At 42.3% G+C, this 23,307-nt stretch overlaps 1 protein-coding gene across 1 annotated transcript in view; it reads right to left on the bottom strand.

Moving 5' to 3' along the window:
• LOC128449567 (A disintegrin and metalloproteinase with thrombospondin motifs 16) overlaps positions 1–23,307 on the bottom strand; it is a 58,680-nt gene that overhangs the window by 4,217 nt on the left and 31,156 nt on the right. Inside the window, exons 11-19 of the mRNA XM_053432812.1 lie at positions 22,249–22,344; positions 18,131–18,279; positions 15,832–16,004; positions 15,582–15,712; positions 15,097–15,220; positions 14,065–14,309; positions 12,460–12,595; positions 10,772–10,898; positions 81–285 (exon numbers count right to left, since the gene is read on the bottom strand). Of these exons, the coding sequence (XP_053288787.1) occupies positions 81–285; positions 10,772–10,898; positions 12,460–12,595; positions 14,065–14,309; positions 15,097–15,220; positions 15,582–15,712; positions 15,832–16,004; positions 18,131–18,279; positions 22,249–22,344 (1,386 nt within the window). The remainder of the gene's footprint in view (positions 1–80; positions 286–10,771; positions 10,899–12,459; positions 12,596–14,064; positions 14,310–15,096; positions 15,221–15,581; positions 15,713–15,831; positions 16,005–18,130; positions 18,280–22,248; positions 22,345–23,307) is intronic.

Raw genomic sequence — 23,307 nt, 5'->3', positions numbered from 1 at the left:
TAATGGTTTTGTGCTACTACAGCGGTATGTCCGTCATACGTCAGTGTGATATGTGGCTGATCGCTTTCACACATGCTTACCTGTGACCATGGACCCGCGGTCCAAACTGGCGGACAGCTGGGCGCGTTGCAGGCTTGCCTCCTAGCGAGGGAGGGCTGGGCGCACTGAGAGTCAGACAGGACGGCTGCTTCGGCCTGGCTGGTCCTCTGGATGCACTGGACCTGCCGAATCTGCTCTCCTCCGCCACAGCTCCGGCTGCACACCCCCCAGTCTCCTACAGACCAGCTGGGACGACACAACACAAGGCTGCTGAGTCAAAGTGCACGGCTCCTCAAACACTTATCCAGGCAGGCCTGCGGGAATTCACCATTGACATGATAAGTGTATAGTGATGGCAGCTGCAGAGGACTCCCTGTGTTGCATCCATGCCATTTCTCCTCTCAAGTGGCTCTAGTGTATTCTCTGCAGGGAATTCTGTCAGATGTTTCAATAATATAAATCCCAGACTATAGAGTTTATCTAACAATAGCTTATTATGTTTATTAGAAGTAATATTGTAAACATAAGTCTTCATATATCAGACACAGTGTGTTGCAGGCTATAGACGATTGTTCATGGCTGACACATGGAGCCACAAGAGCCGGAACACCAAACTATAATCCAAATCCTACTGCACAGTTTTAAACCCGTTTTCATAGAATAATAATACTAAAATCGTAATTTAATGAGTACAAAGTCATAATATTATGAGAATAAAGGCGTAATTTAATGAGATAAAGAGTCACATCATGAGAATCAAGAAAAATATATAAGTTTGAGCTACTTGACAAAATTAGGTTAATAGAATTAAGTGAAATGAAAAACTAAATATAAAGTAAAAGATCAGCTTGTCAAATTTTACAGTGTAATTTATACTTCTAATTAAAGGAAGAGATCACCGATGTGCTCTCATCCAAGTGTCCGTAAGCCCGACAATTAAATCGACTCAAAACGGAGTAATTTACACCATGTTTTTAGCCTAAATGTCCTCTGATAGCCTCAGAGCCGCAGTGAACTATCCCTCTGATGTGTTGGTAACTACAAAAACATGGACGGTTCAAGAAGTATACTCAGCGTCTTTCCTTCTAATGCATCTTAATCCTCTGATCCTAATAAGTGTGAGAGTTTACGTTATTTTTAGTGCATTTTGTTTCAACACTGCAGCCGGCAGACTTTATATCTTAAACCGCCTAATCCCAGAATCTCTTTTCCTCTTCTTTCTTCCTCAAAGCTTTACGGCATCTTTGCCAAGCGACCCCAAACTCAAGGTGCCGGCAGCCCAACATCAATCCTTCATCACGCTCACTGTCATCCTCTCCCTCAGCCCCGTCCCAGTATATCCACCCAGTCCCCAACACGTTGCTGTCAGCGCACAGTTGTATACATGAACAGTCTAAACTCTATTTGCAGTAATGCGGTGCATCACTTGCTTGGAATGTTGTATAAGGAGGATAAGAAGACTATATATGTATACCAGCCAATTGAATCTAAATAAATATGGATGGAGAAACTCCATCTGGTTTCATCTATGGTTTATGGTTCGTCCATAAGGAACATTTACATTGTAGCATCACGAAGGGAAGAGTAGAGGGATGTCGGGATTGCTTCAAATTTTAACCTAATATTCAACATGTGACTTATCTAATTTGCTTACATTACATTTATTCTGCACAGAAACACAAGCAAACCCCCACAGACATCATCCCTTTGTATGTATCATACATTAAAGCAATTTCTAGCTAAGACATATATGGACACTTACTCTTATATCGTTGGCTTAAAACGAGACATATTATGCTTTTTGTGTGTAATATTTTTTTTTTGTGGATTTAAAACTCTTTAAAGCACAAAGACTGTGGAAATGAGAACCCCTCTTCCTCCCAGAAAACACTGCTCCTGAAACTCCTCGTTAGAAATCGAGAAGCACCACTAGCTGCTAATCTGTCACGTCCCCAATCAAAGCCAGGTAAAGTAAGAAGGCTGATATTTGCCACACGTGGAAGTGGTTTACCAAACACAACAGAGTGGGCCAGCTGGCCAATCAGAGCAGATTGGGCTTTATTTGGAGGAGGGCCTTAAAGAGACAGGAGCTAAAACAAACCGTTTCAGACAGAGGCTGAAAAGAGGAGCTGCAGCAATTGACAGTTTGAGGAAAGTGATGCGTTTTCTGAAAATTAAAGCATGTAAACCTTTTCAAATAATAACTCATATTAAAATAATGATCCTGCATGTGAGCATAATGTATCTCATTTGAAGACAGAAAATTTGATATAATTGTAGGTCATATCCCTAGCCTTACCTTGTATATTTGTATTTTACCCCAAAATATTTCAGTACCTAAATTCAAAGGGATATCTATATTGTTACATAAAAGCCTATATTAGTTAGCTAATATCATTGGTTGATTATGCCAGAACATTTACCGACTTGCATTGTGATATCATACTAGCATCATTTATGAGTAATGTTATTTTGGCCGTGTTACACCACATATCAGTTTTCGCATAGAAATTCGAATATAGTCATCTGACCTACACTGAGCTAAACTTTGTAACATGATAAACGATAGAGGTGACACGATAGAGCTTTAATTAATACTGACTTGTACCACAGATTTATCACTTTAATGACCTCACCGAAATGGTCATTGGCATAATATGCTGATTAAAGCGACATCAAAGTATAGACCACCGTGTGATCTGTGCCTTGGTTGCAGTCAGAAAGTGTTGTTGGTGGATGAGTAAGCATCAGACCCTTTGGACAGAAGCACACGGGATCAGATGTCCTGTGGACGGAGGGTCAGAGAACCCCTGGGATCTAAACGACACTGTCTGGATAGCTCACCAGGGGCATTAAATAACCTCTGACCGGTGTTTATGGCCGTGTGTTATTGCACTTTCACGTGTGCGAGGGTGTTTCTCTGCTTATATTGGTGCGCATCCACTCAGTGAGACCGGATGATATCATGCTCCAAATACGAGTGGGCATCGGAAACCTTTTTCCATGATGTAACGCCAGTTCAGTCCAAGTCGGCGGGTGCAGACGCAGCAAAATGAAATAACTGCAGGGCCTCAGAATAGTTTGACCTGCAGAAGATGCACTGATGACCACAGACAGACAGTCTAGGCTGCGGTGCATGTTTAGGTCGGTGCAGCACATGATTTGTCTCAGCTCACAGTTCATGCACATTGTAAGAAAGCGATGCGCTTTGAAAAAACCCGGCCGGATGCTTGATGAAAAGAGTAAACACATGTATGCTAAGCACATGTAATAAAATATGTTTCAGTTTAGCTCAGCTAAAATAGGATCTGCAGTTTACAAAGTTGCAACCGAGACAAAGCTCTGGTTGTTTTAAAACAAGAAACAGAGCAGTGATGGAGCAGGATGCGATGAACCTTTAATACGAAATTAGATTCATTCCTGCAAATAACTGCAATCAGACTGTGTAAGCATGAAAATGCAGCCTTGAGCTTAAGATTGTAACCAATCGGAAAAAAGATTATCTAGGCTTGTTACCATATAACTTTTCTGCTGCAATATGAGAACCCTGCTGTGTGTCCCAACTTGTAGTCTGATCATTTAGGCAGTTAGTAAGGTTGATGGCTCTTGAGTCCGTTCAGAGAAAAGATAGTTGATGAAAGGCTCCTCTAACTGTTTTTAGAGGAGCAGGATCACTTCAGAGGACATAACAAAGAAAAAAGACAAAGCCTCTATTTCCTGGAGACCTTTCACTAACCTTTCCTACTGCCACTACTTGCCTCACCCTAACCCTTAACCTAACTTTAGTCTAAACTTAACCTTAACTTTACTTAACCTTAAAACTTATCTTCACCTTAAAATGTAATGAGCCATGTCCCCATAATATACCTGTACAAACAGCTTTAGGTCCCCACAACATTGGGGAGTCCTAGAGTCCACACACACGCAGACACACACAAGCACGTGCACACAGACACACTTAAGCAGCACCAGCTGTAGATAATGAAGGAGGAAGGCCCAGGAGATGAGTGTAAACAATAGCGGGATTACTTTACAGCCACTATTATCACTCCTTCCTCAACTCAGTGTAAACACACAAATCCATTAGTGAGTAACTGCTGATAAGAGCAACGTGCAGAGCTTTGTAATGGCGGAGTGTGAGAGAGAAGATATCGGAGAGAAAAGAAAGCAAAGCAGGGAGAAATATCAGAGAGGAGAGTCAGTCGGCATCTAAGATAACCATGGGAGAGCAGGGAGGAGGGTTTGTGTACATGAAAGAAGGAGACTATGAACATTTGAACGTATTTATAAATGACTTTTAAAAGATGCAGACAGTCAGACAGACAGACAGACAGACACGGAGCCAAGAGAGTGTGTGTGTTTGTCATAAAGCCCTAATAAATCCCTGCTGAGAGATTGGAAGCACTGCAACCAGAGAGCAGCTTAGATTGAATGACAGCTATCCTTGGCTAGCTGCTTGATGGTAAAAGAGTGTGCGTGTGTTTGTGTGTCTGTGTGTGTGTGTGGCTGGACAGGTCACAGGAAGGAAAAAAAAAGACGTCACATCAAAGTGTCCAGGCCATTAGGGTTATGTTTACAGCTGAGCCTGAAGCCAGCAATGGTAATGGACACTGCAGTGGAGGTCTGGCAACCTAAAGCCATGCTGTTTATCGGTGTATGTGTGTGTGTGTGTGTGTGTGTGTGTGTGTGTGTGTGTGTGAGTGTCTTTGTGTATGTGTGTGTGTCTGTGTCTGACAACTGACCTCAAAGGCTTCACCTATGCCTGAGCGGGTGAGACGGAGACAGAAACTAGACAGTGAGACTCATGGCAGAGATAACACACAGAGAGCAACGAGAGGGGACATAGTCTCGTCCTTTCAAGAATGGCTGCAACGCTGGTGTGATTCAAAGTGTGTGTGTGTGTTGACACTGAAGCATCTGCTGCATCCCAAGAGATGAGTAAGCAGTTAAGTGTTGACTGAACTCAATGTTAATGAAACACTCACTGTCTCTGGCTACCAGATAATGACAGTGTGATCACACGGTGTAAATGTCGAGATGAAGCTTGACTTGTTTGGCTTGTTGGCATAAGTGGACAAACACTGTGAGCAACAATTTCCTGATTTCCACCTTGATATACAGTCCTCCCTCCTGAAATGTATACATTCCTTTCTCCGAGATACATTTATAGGACGGTAATTTAATTTTCCACTGTAAGCGTGGCAAAGAAACATAATACACTATGGTTCACATTCTATTGCAATTATATGAACATGTGTTATCTGATTTTTTTGACAGAATACTTGACAGACATTGTTGAGGCCATTCAATGAGTCTTGTTTCGATGCCAACCTGACATTTTAAGTGTATGTTAAAGGAGTTATTATAGCTCTATATGACGTTTTTTGATATGAATTTCTACCAGCGCTGTACTAAATGCTTACAGGGAGTCGCAATGATTACACTTAATGTACTGTAACCAAGAGGTTTCAGTTATGAGCCCATTGGAGGCTGAATAATTGTCATGACCCCCCGATGAGTAGATTGATTACATATATATCCAACAGAAACACTGGGGAAAACGGCCACAAAACAGCCAAGTTACTCTCTAACCAAGAACATTTCCTTCTCATTGGTTTCTGCTGAGTGAGTACAAAATTTATATCTAAAAATAATAATTGCAGAAATCTGTACTGACAGTCTGTCTGTCAGTAGCTCGCATATCTCAAGAACCCTCTTATCAGCAAGTGTTAATGGCTCAGGGAAGTGCTGTTTCAGAATTGGTACGATTATGACATGTGATACGTTCAATATAAATAAACTTTGAATAGATAGACAATCAGTGCTCTGTAGCAGCAGTGGCTGATCCAAACAACAGCACTTCCTGAATGGCACGTTCACGACAATCGCAACGACAACTGATTCTCCAGGATGGGGTTCTTTGTGCTGAGTCGAGCTTAACTTAACTCTGAATAAACAGGTGAACAGCTGTTTGTGCAGCCGCGGTGGTGCAGCTTCAGGATTCTGTGGACTGATACTAGCAGCTGGTCTCTACTTGCTGAGACTCAATTACTGCAGGTCACTTTTACAGTTTTAGAGAGGAAGCTGGGAACAGCATCACCACAGGCCAAGAAAACAGACCATTCCAAACATGCAGGCTTAGAATGGACACTGCACTAGTTTACTTTAGGTAATCGTATTATTGTATAGTCCTTTTTTCCTTTCCTGTTAGAAATGAAGCTTCCTTTTATTTAAAATGCTTTCTTTACTTTGCTTTAATTCTACATTGAGAAGCAACTAAAATGTTTGTGTAAAATCATAAGAAACAGTTATTACCCTAATACAAGACCATACAGTGAATAATGTAGGTGGAGCGCAGCAGTAGCTTGTGGACTCCTTTATCCAAAGAGCCTCCGAACTTATTAGCGTGGGTGGAAATCATTGGTAATGCTGGCAACAGAGCACTGTGCTCACGGTACCAGCTTCTCCTCAATGTGACAGTGAAAACAAAGCAGAAATGACACCATAATAAATGATAAATGACTGCACAGGATGACCCAATGAACCACAATCATGTCATTATTATTCAAAAGGTCTGGGCTAACAAAGCCCTGGAGGACGCGGCCCCCTTTTCAGGCAACTTTTTATATATATATATGGTTTGTGTCAACACCATCACCATTTCATGTCGGTGAATATGAGACAGCTCTGTGGTCACCGTGCAGAATTTTCCTAGGATACCTGTTCCAAAATGGAGACAAAAACAAATGGAGCAAGTGGGAAATATTCATGCACTGACACTTCTCGGGGAAAAATCCCCTCTTGAGCAGCTGTTGGTTTCTATAAAACATGAGATAAACGGTAATGTTACTGGGATTCCATGATTTCAGTGCTGATTACATAATATTGGTGGCCTGTAAATACCGTATCCCAGTGAAAGTTTAGTTTTTTTGTGTGTGCAGCAGGTGTTGGGAAACCACAAATGGAATGTAATGGAATATTAGTAGAGGGATGACTTCATAAGCACTGAGAAAAAGAGCGATGGAGTGAGAGGTTTGAATGGGACTTTAATGTCTGCATCATTAGATTGTTGCGGTTTTGGAGCTTTGACTGCACTGATCTCAGGGTGAAGTGCAGTAGAGACACCAACTTTTTTAGCTGGGAGTGAGTTATGGAGTAACAAGACCCCAATTCATCCCCTATCTTCTTTGTGTGTGTGTGCGTGTGTGTGTGCATATGTCTGCACTTGGCAACATGATGCCAGCAACACAAGCATCATACATCATGACTGTGTGTGTGCTGTGCACGTTACATTACATATACAGATACATATGTGCACAGACAAAAATTCCTTCAGAATCTTATATTTATCATACCTCAGCAAACCACTGATCACATTCTTTGCGTTCTATTAGTCTGTCTGTTTTATTCCCCTGCTCCTATCTATATATTTTATTCCTACACATTAAGATTAACTGCACATTGTTTTAAAACCCAGGTGTTTACAAATATTTTCATTATGTAGAAAGTGTCCAACATTTCCGGCCCGAAGATGCGAAGAGGCCATATTGTGCCTGTCTCGGCTGTGGCCCTTCTAATAGCAAATAACAAGAGTTCATGAAGCATTTTAAGTGTATTGGCTCAGCCACAACATAGTAAAAAAGCTTTTCACACAGGGGACACAGTCACATTCAACACATGCAACGCTGACCAAGATGAGGTCAGTCTCTCAACAAAACTCTTCTCTGCTCAAAAACCAACTTGTCAGCGATGTCCTCTGTATTAGCGAGAATTTGGCTGATATTTCAGACCATTACTAAGAGCGTTCATGGGAAAACTGTGAGTAGAGGCACAGAGGAACCGACGCCTCGACAGCAGCTGTCAAAGGCCTCGAGATGAATACTCTTGTTTTTCTGTGAGAGATACACATCATGGTCATCATCATCGTTTTTACATGTTACAATGCCGCTAAGATTGTCTCCATTTGGTTTGTAGTTGCGGTCGGTCATCGCTATAAAAATTTCAACAATAAGGACAGTTGTACGGATGCCCAGTACTGTTCTGTGCTTGGCTGACAGCAGCAGCCAATAAAGTACAAAAGCAGAGAGGATGTGATAAAAAATGATCAGTGGAGTGATTTATTTTACTATTCCAACTAAGTGTAGAATAAATGACTTGTTTGCCTAGCGTCCATTTGTAGCCTAACAACTATTCCTAAGCACAACAGTCGTGTCAAGCTTTGGATTTACACCATGAAGCTTTGAGCATGGCGTTGTTGCAAGAATGTAAAAAAGTGTCTCCAATGCCAGACATAAGGAATCATTGGTGTAATACCAATATTATTTGTAACCTATGGGATCAGCTCAAGTAGCTAGCTAGCTATATCTGATAAAATCTCCCAGTAGCAGTCAGTAGCTAGAAACAGGAAGCCTGCTCTCGCCTACTTCTGTTTGAAATCAATATTCCCCTGTTCTGAAATGATAACGATTTTTGAGTGAGAAATCTGCCATATTTATCAATGTAAACTGTGTATATGGGCTGTGCCAGAACACACAGCTGGACAGGTGTTGCAAAAGTAACTGAAGGGGGGGTAGTTTGTTTCCAACAATGCATTCCACAGGAACTTTGGACTACAGCAAATTGCAGGAAGCATTTCACAACATGAAACTTAGCTTGTCTGATTAGAATTGGTGATCAGGAGAGAAGCATGCACCCGTGAGGTTATTGCACTGGTGACCCCCTTCTCTTGCAAGAGTTATGTCGGCCCAAGAGATCCTGTTTGCATGCTTTCTCAGAAATGATTGCTCCAACCGCACTTAGAGAAAATGCACTCAGGGGAAGTAAAACTTCATCCAGCAGCTGTTGTAGGAATGAAGCACAGCGTCTCCATTGGTCAATGCACTGATGTGACAGGTATATAGTCATTCTATGGCCAATTTAATACACTTACACACCCCAAAATTGGTCAACCAACAATTCATGTCCTTTTAACTGTTGTATAAATATCGTTCCGTGTTTATGTATATCTGGTTTTCATTAAATCTTATCACGTTTCTCTGATTTGTTGTCTGGCCCGAATTTTACCCTTCGTGACAATGTCCAGAGCAGCAGAGACAGGGGAGGGACATTTCCCCGGTGTATATGTGTGTGTGTTTTTATGTGTGTTTCTTCAGACATAGCCTGACAGTCAGTGCGGCTCACCACTCCCTATGATGTCCGCAGCATTGCACTGTGCTGACTGATCTTTGATCCTCTGCCTTGGCCCTGTATGTCAGGGGCATAGACAGTGACCGAACCAAATGAGCTGAGCCAAGATCCCACAGAACCCCACCCTGAAACCGCAGAATCATTAGCGGGTCTTGCTCCCACTCTTCCTTTGCCTGGTGTCGTCATACATCACTGAAAATGTGTCAGTGCTACTCAAAGTGACAGGAGTGGCCTTACACAACATCGCGAAAAGCCCTCTTGGTCACAGCAACCTGAGAGTGAACCTCAACCTACTATAATGTTTCCTTCTTTTGTTACCGAATGCAAATAAATCTTGAGCTTGTTTCTGGCGCACCATCGTGGGACAATATTATCTGAGATTTCCTGAGTTTGGAAACGAACCAACATGTCCCACTAAATAAGCTTGCACTACATTTTGTATACAGCAGAGTATGCACATACACGCATACACGTAGAACTACAAAGGCCTTGGTGGGCCTTGATTTAGCCAGGGAAGTGGAGTTTATTATGAGCTTGGGTCCCTCAGTGATGCTACATATGAAAAGATTTACAAGCCCTTGGCCTGCTATGTTGAACAAACACAGAAGCTAACGGTTCCTGACTGTAAGTGAGGTATCACTCTGGACTGCATGAAGACATTAACAGACTATCCGTAGGAACTTCCCCTGTCTTTCCTGTGTCTCACGCGCACATTTTAGCCACAATTTATTTTTTCATTACAAGGAAAATGTCATCATGGTAGAACAGGTGCATTACTGGGGCTGGGAAAGGGTGGAGAACATAGTTAAACCGGCGCCGCCTGACACCCTTCATTCACTATATAATGAGGAGATAGTGTGGGAAGCTTGGAACAGTTGACTCAACCAATAAACAGCGCTTCTCCACAGATGTGTAGGTGTTTGTGTAGACCAGTAACACATGGCAGTCAGGAAGGAGTGAACGAAGAGGAAGGTGGAAGGGACAGAAGGCAGGGAGACACAAATAAATCACACCCGAAAGGGTAAGAAAAGAGACTGTGGGAAGGATATGAAGACAAAGTTGAGACGAGTTCTTCACTGGCATTGATGAGCTTGAGTAACTACATCAACTCGTTTGGCTGATGGCCCTAAACCTGATCATTTGCCTCCTCCCAACATGAACATGGACGTACGAAATAGAGAGCAACTACAGCCAACAATGTTTTTGGCTACTTACATAGCTTACAGTAGACGTTATCCCTCCGAGTAGTTAATTGATCAACTGAATAACTGACATACCCCGAAGTCTAAAAGTCTAGAAGGACCAAATATTTAGTCGTATTTCATCCAAAATTGATGTATTAGAAATTATGAGGGAAAAAGAGTGCACGGTTCAGTTTTTAATGATGTCCAGATTGAGAGTCCATTAAATCAGAGTGCAGATATGCTGATGATGTAATTCGCAAACTAAATGACTACAGTAACACTCAAGAGCTTCAAGAGCATTCCCAGCACCAACAATTAAAACTGCTATAACAAACATGCACAACAGTGACGTGGGGTCTGACCTGGCAGGACATGGTTGGGTGTTGCAGGGCATCAATCCAGTAGCTGGTCTTGATCTGGGATTGCAGTGGGATGTGTTCACCTGCACTCTCAGGTCTCTGTAACACGCTGACCTGGTGTTCATCTGGCCTGTAAAAGTTTTACATCAATAATTTAAGGCACATTGTCATAAAAGGAGCAATTCATTTTCAATTTGAGTTACAGTCTATTCCTGGCTAATACTCTGTAATTATAAAATAATCTAAAAACAATGTTACAGGGCCATATGTTCTGCAATGGCTTTAATAGTTATGAAGAGCATTTAGATTATTGTATGTATATACTGAGTTTAAGGGTTATTCTTGAGCCTGGAAGCAGCAGCTTCACAAAACAGTCTTTCAAGATGCAAACAACTGTTTACACAAAATGTATCAATGACACCTGTTAAATAATGGGGAAGCAATATGATAATGGATCCATCCTGATACTGAAATACTACCTAGGTGGTACAATGTTGTTTTGAAATAAGGTTGATGAATGTTTAAATGTGTGTGCTTCACATGGGCAGATCCAGTATAAAACAATTCCTGTATGGCTCTTCCCACTGCTCATGTGATGTCCAAAAAAGTCTGTCCCTTTAAGCTGTAAAAACACTTACATGATTTAATTTAACTTTCTTAATCAAAGATATTATAATTTACTTTCTCAGAGGTAAGCAACAAGGATTCTGTGCTCCTGCTATTTGAATTCTGGCACAAACTCTGATCTGACAGTGTTTTTTGATTTCATGTGAAACTTGAATCCCAGGTTTACAGATATCCTGGTTGGTATTTTGGCCTTAGGCACGGTCAATCTGCACATCCCAACCAATGCAGGTCAGTAAAGTCAGTCACACTCTTTAATAGAGCAAATGACCCCCGACCCAGCACAGCCTACAATCAGGACACAAAGAGGTGGATGTGGTTAGGGTGGACCGCCGCAGACCAGGGTGGGGAACTTTAACCTGGAGGGTCAATCAACAGGAACGTTACACTAGGGGCTTTGTTCACACTCATGAAGCCAAGCAAGGGCATACACACACACACACACACACACGCACGGACATACACACGCACACATATACACCTTTATCTCCCAACATCTGCCCTCAAATCACCATGCCAGTCTCTGCACATGTCTGTGTGTGTGTGCTTGTTTAATACTAGGCCTCTTGTGGGACAAAGGACACTGGTCAAAGCCATGCATGCGTGTACTTGTTTGCTTTAGCGGATGTGTGTGTGTGTGTGTGTGTGTTTGTGCATGTAATAGCAGGTCTCAGATGTAGAAGAGGTAGAAGAGGTCCCACCAGTCCGAAAGACGAGCTGCTAATGTCCCCTCACTAATGATGGGAATGCTTCTCTCTTCATTTAACCTGCAGCTAAAAGCCTTATTATAGATCAGAGGGTCCATTGATCTACGAACTGTCCTCTTAATTTGCGGGGGTTGGCCCAGATTGAAAAGAGGTGATCCGCCGTTTTTCATTAAAGTAAGACAATTTAAAATCTAGGTAAAAAAAAGCAATAAAAAGTAACATGTCACTGCACTAAATCAGACATGACAGGCCAGATGAAATGTACTAAACTTACCGTTGAATCCATCTGTCATTGCAGGTTAGAAAAATACATTTTGATGTAAGTGTAATAAGATAAGGCTGTAAAATGTTGGTACATACCTCCAGCACAAGTGGCCGAGCACTGGGAGCGTATTATGGCCCATGTGTAATTGTGTTTGATGTGATTCTTTTTCTCATCAGCTTTCTTCAGAGTGTACTCCCAGCGCACACCTGGGTTCCAGCCCTGCAACAATACCTACAGAGGAGAAGATGATAAGCATGAACTTTTTTTTATGAAGCAGAAAAGAGAAGCCATGACTGCAAGAGTCTCACTCACCTCTGGGGTCAAAATCATGATTTATGATGATCTAATAGACCCTTCTTCAAAGTCCCGATACTTATGATAATGTGTTGACGATTAGCCAAGTCATTAAGTTTTTTATTACTAAGCTTTGATTTAGCAAGATCCTCCACATTCCTCATCTTAACACAGGCTGATCTTCGCATATCTGCTATGACTTAATTTTGCAAATGTATGACTTTTATTTTCTCGTAATATTTCAACTTTATTCTCATATAATAATTAGGGATGCACCGATATGGAAATTCTTGGCCGATACCGATATTTAAAATAACAATCTGGCCGATAGCCGATACCAATGTTGTTTATTTTCTTTTTGTTGTTATTCATTCACCCTTTTGTGCCAGAAAATTAATTAAATCATATTTAAAAGCACTATTTAAAAAATGTTCAGCCCTTCATCACTCTTATCTTTTAATGAGCACAAATCTAATCAGATTTATGAAACAATCTTTGATTTAACTAAACTTTATTTAACAGAGACATATTATGCCCATTTTACCGCAAGTTGAAATGGTTCCTTGGGATCTTAATGAAATGACTGTAACATATTTTGGTCAAAATACCACAAGGATAATTTAAAACAGCACCTTTTTACCCTGTCTAAAACAGCCCTGTTAAAGTAGCATTATAGAGAACGCTCTTCTCATTGATTTACGGTAGCAGTATTGCCCGTTTATTAGATGTGTTACGGCTTCTGTGTGTATGACGTATGTTGTCAATTCCCTTGTTACCTGTGCATGAGACGGATGAATAGAGCCGGTGCACATGAGAATAAAGTACTTAAACAGACGCTACGCTCATACTTTTTACGCCAAGTTACACTGCGTGAGTCAAGATAACTTAACAAGCCCTCCTCAGTTTTACCTGTTTTTAGTGTCGGGCAGAAATCACATCACGTCAACACCCACCGTGGCCCTTCGCGATGCTTGTTTTAATTAAACAGTCGGATTCCCCTGGTCCGCACCAGTTCTCAGTCAGCTGCTAGGCGCCAGCCGGAGGGTTCCGTATGAACATCGGCCAATGATATCGGTGAAAGTCAAGTTTATTACCGATAAGCCGATATCAGTAAACAAGGCGAATATCGGCCGCTACCGATGTTCGGCCGATAAATTGGTGCATCCCTAATAATAATATATGTATTTTTTGCCTTCCATTTAAGTGTATCAAATACTATTATTCATGTTAAGAGATACAAATATTAGAAGTGACCAAGTTAAGAAATAAGAAAGTCACAGGGTCAAGGGTCGATGATGAAAGGTCTTACAGTAGATAAAAAAATCACCAATTGGCACAAACACATAAATAAGTAATATAACATTGATCAAAGTATTAATTTACGTACGCATTGACTGAACCCTTACCTCTATGATCAGCGTTTCATTGGTGGGGCCAGTTGAAAATAGGCTCTCGGGTCTGTTATACGGTCTCTTGTATTCAAAAATAGCTCCAGCAATGGGATGTCGGCCCGGCCAGTCCACCGTCCAGTGTCCGTTCAGGAAGTAGCGTCTCTGGGAGTCCCTGACAGCCAGGTATGAGCTGGATGTATTCAGCTCTACAACACGGATGCTCCGAGCTCCTGCTGGGATGGTTACCACCCCATAGTACTCTGACAAGGACAAAATATTAAGTTTGGCACCAGACAATGAAAAACATTAAAAAACTGACACTAAACTACACAAAATAAAACAGGGCTCACAAATGGTCACGGTGAGAATTTTTGGGGGGATTACGTTTGCATTCCCTTGTTTTATGTTTTCACCTATCGAGCAATGGTTTTCCATTCATCAGTAGTACTATATCAGCATACTTCATATCCAAAGTAAAATTCAGAGAGCTGATCAATGCTGCAGGGAGACGAAAAGGGCTACATATACGAGTGTGGATACCTAAACAGGGCCCGTGGGAAGGAGGCGAGCTTTGGACAAAAATTTGAAATTATATCTGTGTTCGGGTGATTCACGTCGACTAGGCTGATTTTTTTAACTGCATTTGTCTGTAGCCTGGGAATACAAGTAATAACGCAAACTTAGTACAGCCTACATTAGCTACATCGTGCTTGGGGTGGGGTTAGCGGTGGGCTTGGTTGATTGTCTCGCAAGCTCGGACAAATTTGGACAGAAAAATGCAACCTGAAACACTAGGATCAGTAGGAAGCCAAGAAGAAAAGAATGGAGGGATAACGCAGAAGTATTACGAGATAATGCAAAACATATCGTGAGGGAATGCATAACAGTAATCCTCAAAATATTCTTGGTGTGAGCCCTCTGTAAAATAGTCTCGTATAGTAGCTATAAAATCATAAAAGCGAGGATATGAGCACAGTACTTTGTAAAATATCTCAAACCACATCCAACGAATCCAATGAACCTCTCAGTTTAAGTACTAGGACTTACGGTTTGTGTAGTGCTGCTTGGTGTACTGTCCTTTATAGATCTTACAGGTGGAGTTGTCTCCCTTACAGACCCCACAAGCATCAGGCACAGCTGTGGAGCCCAACACACGGTCACAGCCAACCCTCTGACGGAGAAGAAAACAACACTGCTTATTAAAAATGCAACTTAACATCACACAGTGTCATAAATCCCAACAGTCGAATGCCAGCATAATTTTTTCCCCACTTGTGATGAAAGGTCAGCTTTTTTGTTTCACTGCGTTTGAAGTAGTCGAGAAACAGCACAACAAATGACAGGGTGTCTATTGATGTCCTCCGCTGCTAAAGCCGTTCTCCCCCAAAATTTTATAGCATAATTTCAGAGATCTCACACATGATATCCTCTTCAGAAAAGAAACACCCGGCACGGACTCTGCGTGCTCGCTCTCTCGTGCTTCCACACAACCGTGTCACTGTCTCGCTGCTCGGCTGCTCGTGAAGGATTACCTCACACAGTCCATCAATACAGACGTTTGTGCTGTCCTGTGAGCAGAGGGTCCCATCCTTAACTTTGCTGGCCAAGGCAAAGAAGAAATCATAACCTTCAGCGAAGCAGTAGAGCTTGCACACATCTTGATCTGGAAGACAAGAAAACGACCACAGGAGGCCAGAGGGAACGAGCAAAAATGTCCACTTGTCATTACACTTCATTTTTCCCCCTAATTAATTCTGAAAATGAATTTGGTGCTTGTCTCACCGTCCACTCTGGTGTATGGTCTCCATGTGTAGTACCATCCTCGGAACTGTTTGCTGTTGTGCTCGGCACACTGTTGCGCTCTGTAGCCAATGGCGTTGGGGGGACAGTCCTCAGTGTTACACAGTTTGTACGACCTGGACGAGCCCTCACAGAACTTTCCTCCATACGCAGGCCTGCGGAGAGGAATAAGCATGACAGAAATGTAGGTTTTCCTTTGAATCATTTTTTTCATAATGTTATTTTCATGTGTTTGTGATCAACAGCTAATTATACTGTGTTATAAACGAAATACAGAGCCAATACAAGGCCCAATAATCCCCTTGTGAAACCAGAAACCATTAAATTCACTGGGATATGGATTTTCATTTGGAGTCTCAGACTGTGAGACAGTCTCACAGATGTCAGTCCTGTAAATTTTCTTTAAAACGAGATCCATGAATTATTCTCTGAGAAATCAACAAAAAAGTTGAGAATCACCCTTTTGCTGAATGTTAAACAGAGTTTCCCGGATCTCCCCCTGTTCCAGATTCACACCAAAATGTAATGGGTTCTTCTGTGAACCATACCACATCCTTACACCAAGTTTTGTGGTAATCTGTCCTGTAGCTTTTGCCTAATCATGCTAACTAACAAACACACACACACAAACAACTGCCGATAAAAACCTCCTTGGTGGAAGTAATATCACTTTTCATTGTAACCACATTTTGGCACAACTAATATGTGGCTATCCTTCCCTCTGTATGTGTGTGTGTGTGTGTGTGTGTGTGTGTGTGTGTGTGTGTGTGTGTGTGTGTCTTTAAAGGCTCACCCAATCACAGGTGTACAACCCTAGGCTATGTTCCATAAAATGCCTTCCAATGGGACAATTACAACGTCTATAAGGCCTCCAATCACATTGTCACTTATCTCCTCCTCTCTCAGATTCTGCCCCTTTACATCTCCACATTTCATCTCCCTCTTTTTTAATCCCTTCTCTGTCATCTCTTCCACCCCCTTTATCCCTCCCCCTCTCCCCAGCCTCCCTCTTCCCTTGCTTGTCCTTTGTCTTCCTCTCCCCTCCACCACCGTCCTTCCTCCCTCATCTCTTGCTCTCTCTGTTTAATTTAGCCTTGTCAGGAACTTGGCATGGCATGATAAAGAGGAGGGCTCCGGCATTGGGGATATAAGAACCTCTGACTGACACTGGCCGCGCAAATAATCCGGAGTGACGGATGAGTATGGGACCAAGTGAGATGATAAGTGATGAGGTGACAGACCCGTGTGATGGATCTTCAGGAGTCTAATAACCCGTAGCAATGCACTCTTGGCCGTGAGTCAATCAATCGCAAACCACAATCCCTCTTTGTATAAAGTTATATGTGTTTTATCAGTTTGCATTTGTTTTTATTTTCATTCAGTTTGGGCTTAGGCCTTAAAATGGGAGGAAAAACGTGTTCAAATCACTCACATCTTTATAATGCCCTCAAACATGTGGCTTCTGCAAGAATGAAGTCATAAGGAACACCGCGCTGTGTGATAAACTGTGGGATGAACTCCTCTCCTGTGTGAAGCCTCTGTGTGTGTATGTGTGTTTCTGCTCCTCTCTGTCGCTCTTCATACACAAATGGACAATCCCACTCAATTAATTACTAATCTATGGTGTTGGATCATGAATCCTATTCTAGGTACAAGGTGCTTCTGCCCTGATCCTGAAGCGGTGGGCCGCCACTGAAAATGAATGTGTTTCGAGTCCATGCTGCTTTCCAGGCCCAAGCTCCATATTCAACACATGGAGGTGGAAGTGGGACTGATCATCTTATGGAAGCAGAGTTTCCCAAAATGTCAAACTAAACTTTAATTGGTGGCATTTACGTTCCTGTGCAGTTCTCCTCTTTGCTAACATGCACTGCTGTGCTTGTTTGTTACCTCTGCTAAGGAGATTGTTTGAACGCAAGAATACTTAAATACTACTGGACATATCACCATGTGACTTGGTGGAACGATGTGGTATGTGTCAGGGACATGGTCATACAATTTTGGTTCTGAGCCATATCAGGGGGCGGACCCAGTAATGTTTTATTACCTTCTTTAACACTGCATGCACTTTCCAACATTTCCACTGATTTCCCAGGGAATAATTCAAGGATCTTGATGAAACAAATCCGACACATTTAAGGGACTAATATCTATGAGTGTGTGTTAATTGGTGCAGCTTGATGGAATTTAAGGGGCCTGTTGGTCCGTGGTGGAGGTATCCCCGCTCTGAGCGTCATTCCTCTTAGGTACTGTATTTTTATTTATTTTTTTATTGCTCTACCGTGGGTTATTGCACTGCCTCTCTCGATAGGTGACTCCGCTCTCGCAGCTTCGTGAGCAGGCCGACCAGGAAGACCACTCCGACCACTGTCCATGCTGAGGCCTCGGGCCCTCGTCACCCTGTTTGACACACTGGCCCCTGCGACACCACTGCGGAGAGAGGGAGAGAGAGGAATTATGAGCGGGAGAGAAGGAGGAAGAAGAAGGGAGGCAAAGTATTTAAAAGTCTCTAGAACACACAGACTATATTTCAGCAGACCCTGCCCTTCATCTTCTTTACGATGACCATTTGTCAAACCCCAGCAGAGGCCTATAAGACGCAGCGTTCAGGTTTAACTGCTGTCAGGAAGGTCACAGTCGTGCTGGTTACATGCTCATAGTCCCTCAGTGAAACGCCAGTTGTGCTGCTTTTTGGACCGTCTCTAGCTAGAGCTGTCATCGGCTAGAATTAACAGAGCTCATGCCAAACACAACTGAAATGCGAATGTGGAAAAAAACAACGTGTCAAGGATATTCGCCCTACAATAATACATCTAGATCTGTTTTGTGCTGTCAAATTTGCATTTCATGTGGCCTTACGCCTCCATTTATCAACTCGTAAAAATCAGTCCAAGTGAAAACATTTACAAAAACATAAAACACGTCGAAACATGTGTTGCCAGCAATGCACAAATCAATGCAGCAGAGTTTCTTCACTGCTGAAAAACATCCTTTTAAACAATTTGAGTTCTGAGGCAAAACAATAAATATCTGCCAAGGGAGTGAGATAATTTCACATCTTTCCAGTGCAAATCAATGACGAGGGTGGGGCATCTGCCTCGTTCTGTCTTGTTTATTAGTATTTATATGTGGTTTCTACGTACTTTCTGTCAGAAGTGTATCAGGTCAGGCAGATTTTGACGGCATTTTTTGATATTTGTCCCGTGTTCTTCCAATTTGACGAGGAGAATTTCCTTCCCAATCTGGTTGCCGCAGACTTTTTGGGGAATATGCTGGGGGGCCACCCAGACGGAACGGCTTTCCACTCACAAAAAGCTGCCAAATGTGATCTATGAGGTAACCAGGCAAGGCAGCGTGAGGATATCAAACTACAGCATGTGCGGAAAGTTATGCGAGTAAGGATTTTCTGCAGAGCGCTGCATGGATCGATGGGGCTTCTCTTACTGCTGAGTTATTCACTTTATGTATTTAAAAGGAGAGTCATTAACCAACCAGCCAATCACGTGTTGCGAAATGAGCCGCGCTTCGCTCCAAATCTGTTAATGTAACGCGAGAACGCTTCGCAGAATCTAAAGTCTCTTAAAGCAACATTATGTCACAAGCTGTTTCCTGGCACAGCACTGAACTGGATTTGTACGTGTCAAGATGACATCAGTCACAATATACAGAATTTGCCACACACACATACAGTGCACAAAAACACATAAGTAGTGAATATACACACAAACATACACACTAAGAACGCACAAATATACGTGAACATATACCTAGTGAAAAAACACACATGCACCTACACACACAAACAACCACGCGAACACAGTGAGTGCACACACAACTCATCCGTGAATGAGATCAGCTGTTCTTGATCTCACTGTGTGTTCATGAGCTGCTCACACACACACACACACACACACACACACACACACACACACACACACACACACACACACACACACACACACACACACACACACACACACACACACACACACACACACACACACACACACTCACTCACACACACACACACACACACACCTCCAGCTCATCTCGCGCTCCTCGACTGAACTGGAACAGCTGATTTCCCCTCAGTTTTCCCCTCGCGGCTGAGTGCCACAGATTCCTAAGTGAGCCTGTCATTGTTTGTGTTGAGTTAATTGTCCCGTGGAGAGAGAGGGCGGGATTAAACCATCAAGTTCAATATATTGAGAAGCAAATGCCGATGAGGGGCTGTCAGGGGAGCGAGGGTAAGAGAGAGAGCGAGCCTGGGGGGAGAATCATCTTGAAACAAGGAGGAGAAGAAAGAAAAAAACACAAAGAATAAATAAAGAGCACAGATTGCTTTTTGGCCCCAGCCCCGATGGCATATTTTCGCCATGTCAGCAACAAACCAGTTGCAGCTGCTCCCCGAGATAGAATAACGGAGGACGACCATGATACCTCGATCGAGAGGAAGGAATTTATTGATGCCGCACTTAAATGAACCCAAAGCTAAAACCTAATAAAGTCAAGCTTTTCACTTAGCTTAACGATGCTTTTATTGGTCTGTGCTGGGAGAGAATGACATTGGTGTGTAAATCAACGCCACTGAAAGACCTGCAGCTTCCCACAGTTCGAGGCCTTTTGTCTTGAAATGAGCTGAGTGGAAGTATCAGCACTTTATAGCACTGAAAGACTCAATAAATAATACTTTCATAATAATATCTCCATCCACTTAGCCGGTTAACCTTAAAATAAAATATCACAACGCTTTGCGCCCTTTACTCACTCAGAGTAAAGCCCTTAGAGGTATTGCTCGTATGTGTCTGTATGTTTGTATGTGTGTGTCTGTGTGTGAGCCATCTTTTGACAGGCCATAACCCCTCTTATATAGTAATAAATAATAATATATTAAAATTAAAATATAAAATTCCAACTTTTTATGTTATAAATTGATGGTTACTGGATTGCACTTTTCTAGTGTTAACGACCACTTGCAGCACTATAAATTACAGCTCACCTTCACCCACCCCTACACACACACACACACACCATTCATATGTTTCATTCGCACACTGACAGCACTGCCACAAGGGTCAATTTGCTGCTTAGTGTGTTGCCCAAGGGCAAACTGGGGATCAAACCACCGTCCTTTCAATGAATGGACGACAGGCACAACCGGAAAACAGTCGTGTTGGATGTTCTTGTTTTGAGCAGTGTCGTTGTTGGAGGGAATTTTCTCACCAATACAGACAAAGAAAACTTTGTTAGAGACTCTTGTTTGGTGCCTTTTTATTTGCGGATTTATTTGTTTAGACCTTGCCATGGAGCGATGTATTGGCAGCAGTTAAATGAAAAAAACTGAAAAAACACAACACATGCTGTCCTCATTTGACAAACCATGAAAAGATTTTCTCAAAGGCATATTAACTCCACGAATCATTTTGGCTCCTTTAACAAAAATGGAACATGGTTTTAGGGATGTTATGATTAAAGGGTCGGTCAACCTCCTGAATAGATGGTGAACTTAAAACAAATGCTTAATTTCATCCTGCAGTTCAGAAGTTGATAGCTGCATCCCCCTGCTAGAAACTTTATTGGCATGACCACTTGAATTGGCTCAAAAGCGATGGATAAAAGGCTAATTAAAGTATAAAGCTTCTCACGCCAGTTATTTGATTCCACTGTTGCGATGACAAAGCCTTCATGTTTATCAACCGCTTCCCTCCATAACCACACAAACACATACAACTCTGTGCAGCTAGAGTTGTTAGAACATTGCACCGACTTCCAATCATTGCGGACGGCAAACCTAAACCACTGGCAAACTTTAAAGGAGCTGCTTGAAATAAAAGTTCTTACTGCTATATTGCATTGGCATTAAAGGCTGTTTACTCATTAATTAAGCAGAAACAGCTTTTTCCCCTTTGCTAATGTAACACGCTTCTCGGATCTCCTTATCCTAAATTCTGGCTCAACCACAGCAACTGTTTACTTCCATTTCTACAGGTTTTCACTTTCACTGAGGTTGTTCCAAGCCTGGCTGGCCCATCAATTTCCATTCATTAATGTAACGTCCAGTCTGTATTAGGAACATTAGCTTTGGTCCCCACTTTGACTACTGGTTCTGAGAGGCTCAGAAAGGTCCCAAAAAGTTCATAAAAGTGTTGATATACACACACACACAGGTTTGCGCAGCTATCATCAACAGGACCTTGCATTTTGTGTGGACAGCATAAATAAAACCTCCCTGACTTTCACCATGACCAATTCACGTTTAACCATAATCCTAACCTAACCAATATTCATATCTAAACCTTAACCAGGGGATCAGAAATCAAGATTTGCCTCATTAAGATTAAACACACACAGACAGACTCACATACCTAAACACAATAAGAAAAGAACATGTCAAGTCACCATATCGGGGCCGCAGGCAGAACCTTCGGCAGCTGGCATGAACTTGGTCTCACACTTCCTCCCGACACGGTGACACCACAGAGCCTTGCAGATATCCTGGAACAACATGAGACAAAAGACAAAATGTTAAGTTGCATGAGACACTGATAATTTTAGAAGAGGGATGATCAGTATCCTCCTCCTCACAACGTCTGTAAACAAACTAGCGCTGGTAAGAACAATAAATTATGACTGCATTGTTGTTTTGGTTCTTGGGAGCTATTAAGACATGTTGATACAAAGTGGGAGACCACCGATTGTCTGAATAATGACCGGCAAGCTATAAGTGTCCAGGCATCTTTAATCTCCAAAATATTTATGCTTCAGTAGCAAGGATAACAACATTTAAGGGGAAAAAAAGGAGGAAAATACGTGAAATGTTGTCCAACTGTTGCGAAAAATTATTCCACAGGCAACGCAATGAATCAGTGACAGTAAATCATGCACATCCCTTGTTTCAGTTGCAAAACGATGGAGGAAATGTAATGTCTGTGTGCATTGTATTTACCTTCCAGCTCATTTTCACACATATATATGATAGAGACATTAAGAGAGGAGATAACCCCATCCAATAACAAGGCACATCTGCCTCACAGATAAATCCCAAAGTCATGACTGTGTTTCTCAGCAGATTCTGCCAGGGACGCCGGGTGGTTTCCCTGAATGCATTGCCTGAGAAACATGGCCCGCTGCATGTTACCATCGCTTCTATTACCGTCTGAATGACTATATCAGAATGTGACAACTCAGTGCTGATGCTGACAGGCCCCTCGGCCTCAGCTCATCGCTGCCAAGAGCCACCATGGAATTCATCCCAAGGCCTGTATTTGTCCAGCTGTTTTGGTAGCTCAGGAACTTTTTCAGCAGTTTAAAAAATTGCAAAGCGCGAGCGAACGAGGGAAGATAGAGAGTGAAAGGGTGAAGTGAGGAGAGGAGGAAAATGAGAAAGAGGGGGAAAATAACACCCGTACTTATTATTTTGCTTTTCGCTAGGGTAACCGAGCTCTACCAAACCACAAA

This window comes from Pleuronectes platessa, chromosome 10, assembly GCF_947347685.1.
Source record: "Pleuronectes platessa chromosome 10, fPlePla1.1, whole genome shotgun sequence".
Lineage (NCBI taxonomy): Eukaryota > Metazoa > Chordata > Actinopteri > Pleuronectiformes > Pleuronectidae > Pleuronectes > Pleuronectes platessa.
This window is presented reverse-complemented; position numbering and strand designations above follow the sequence as displayed.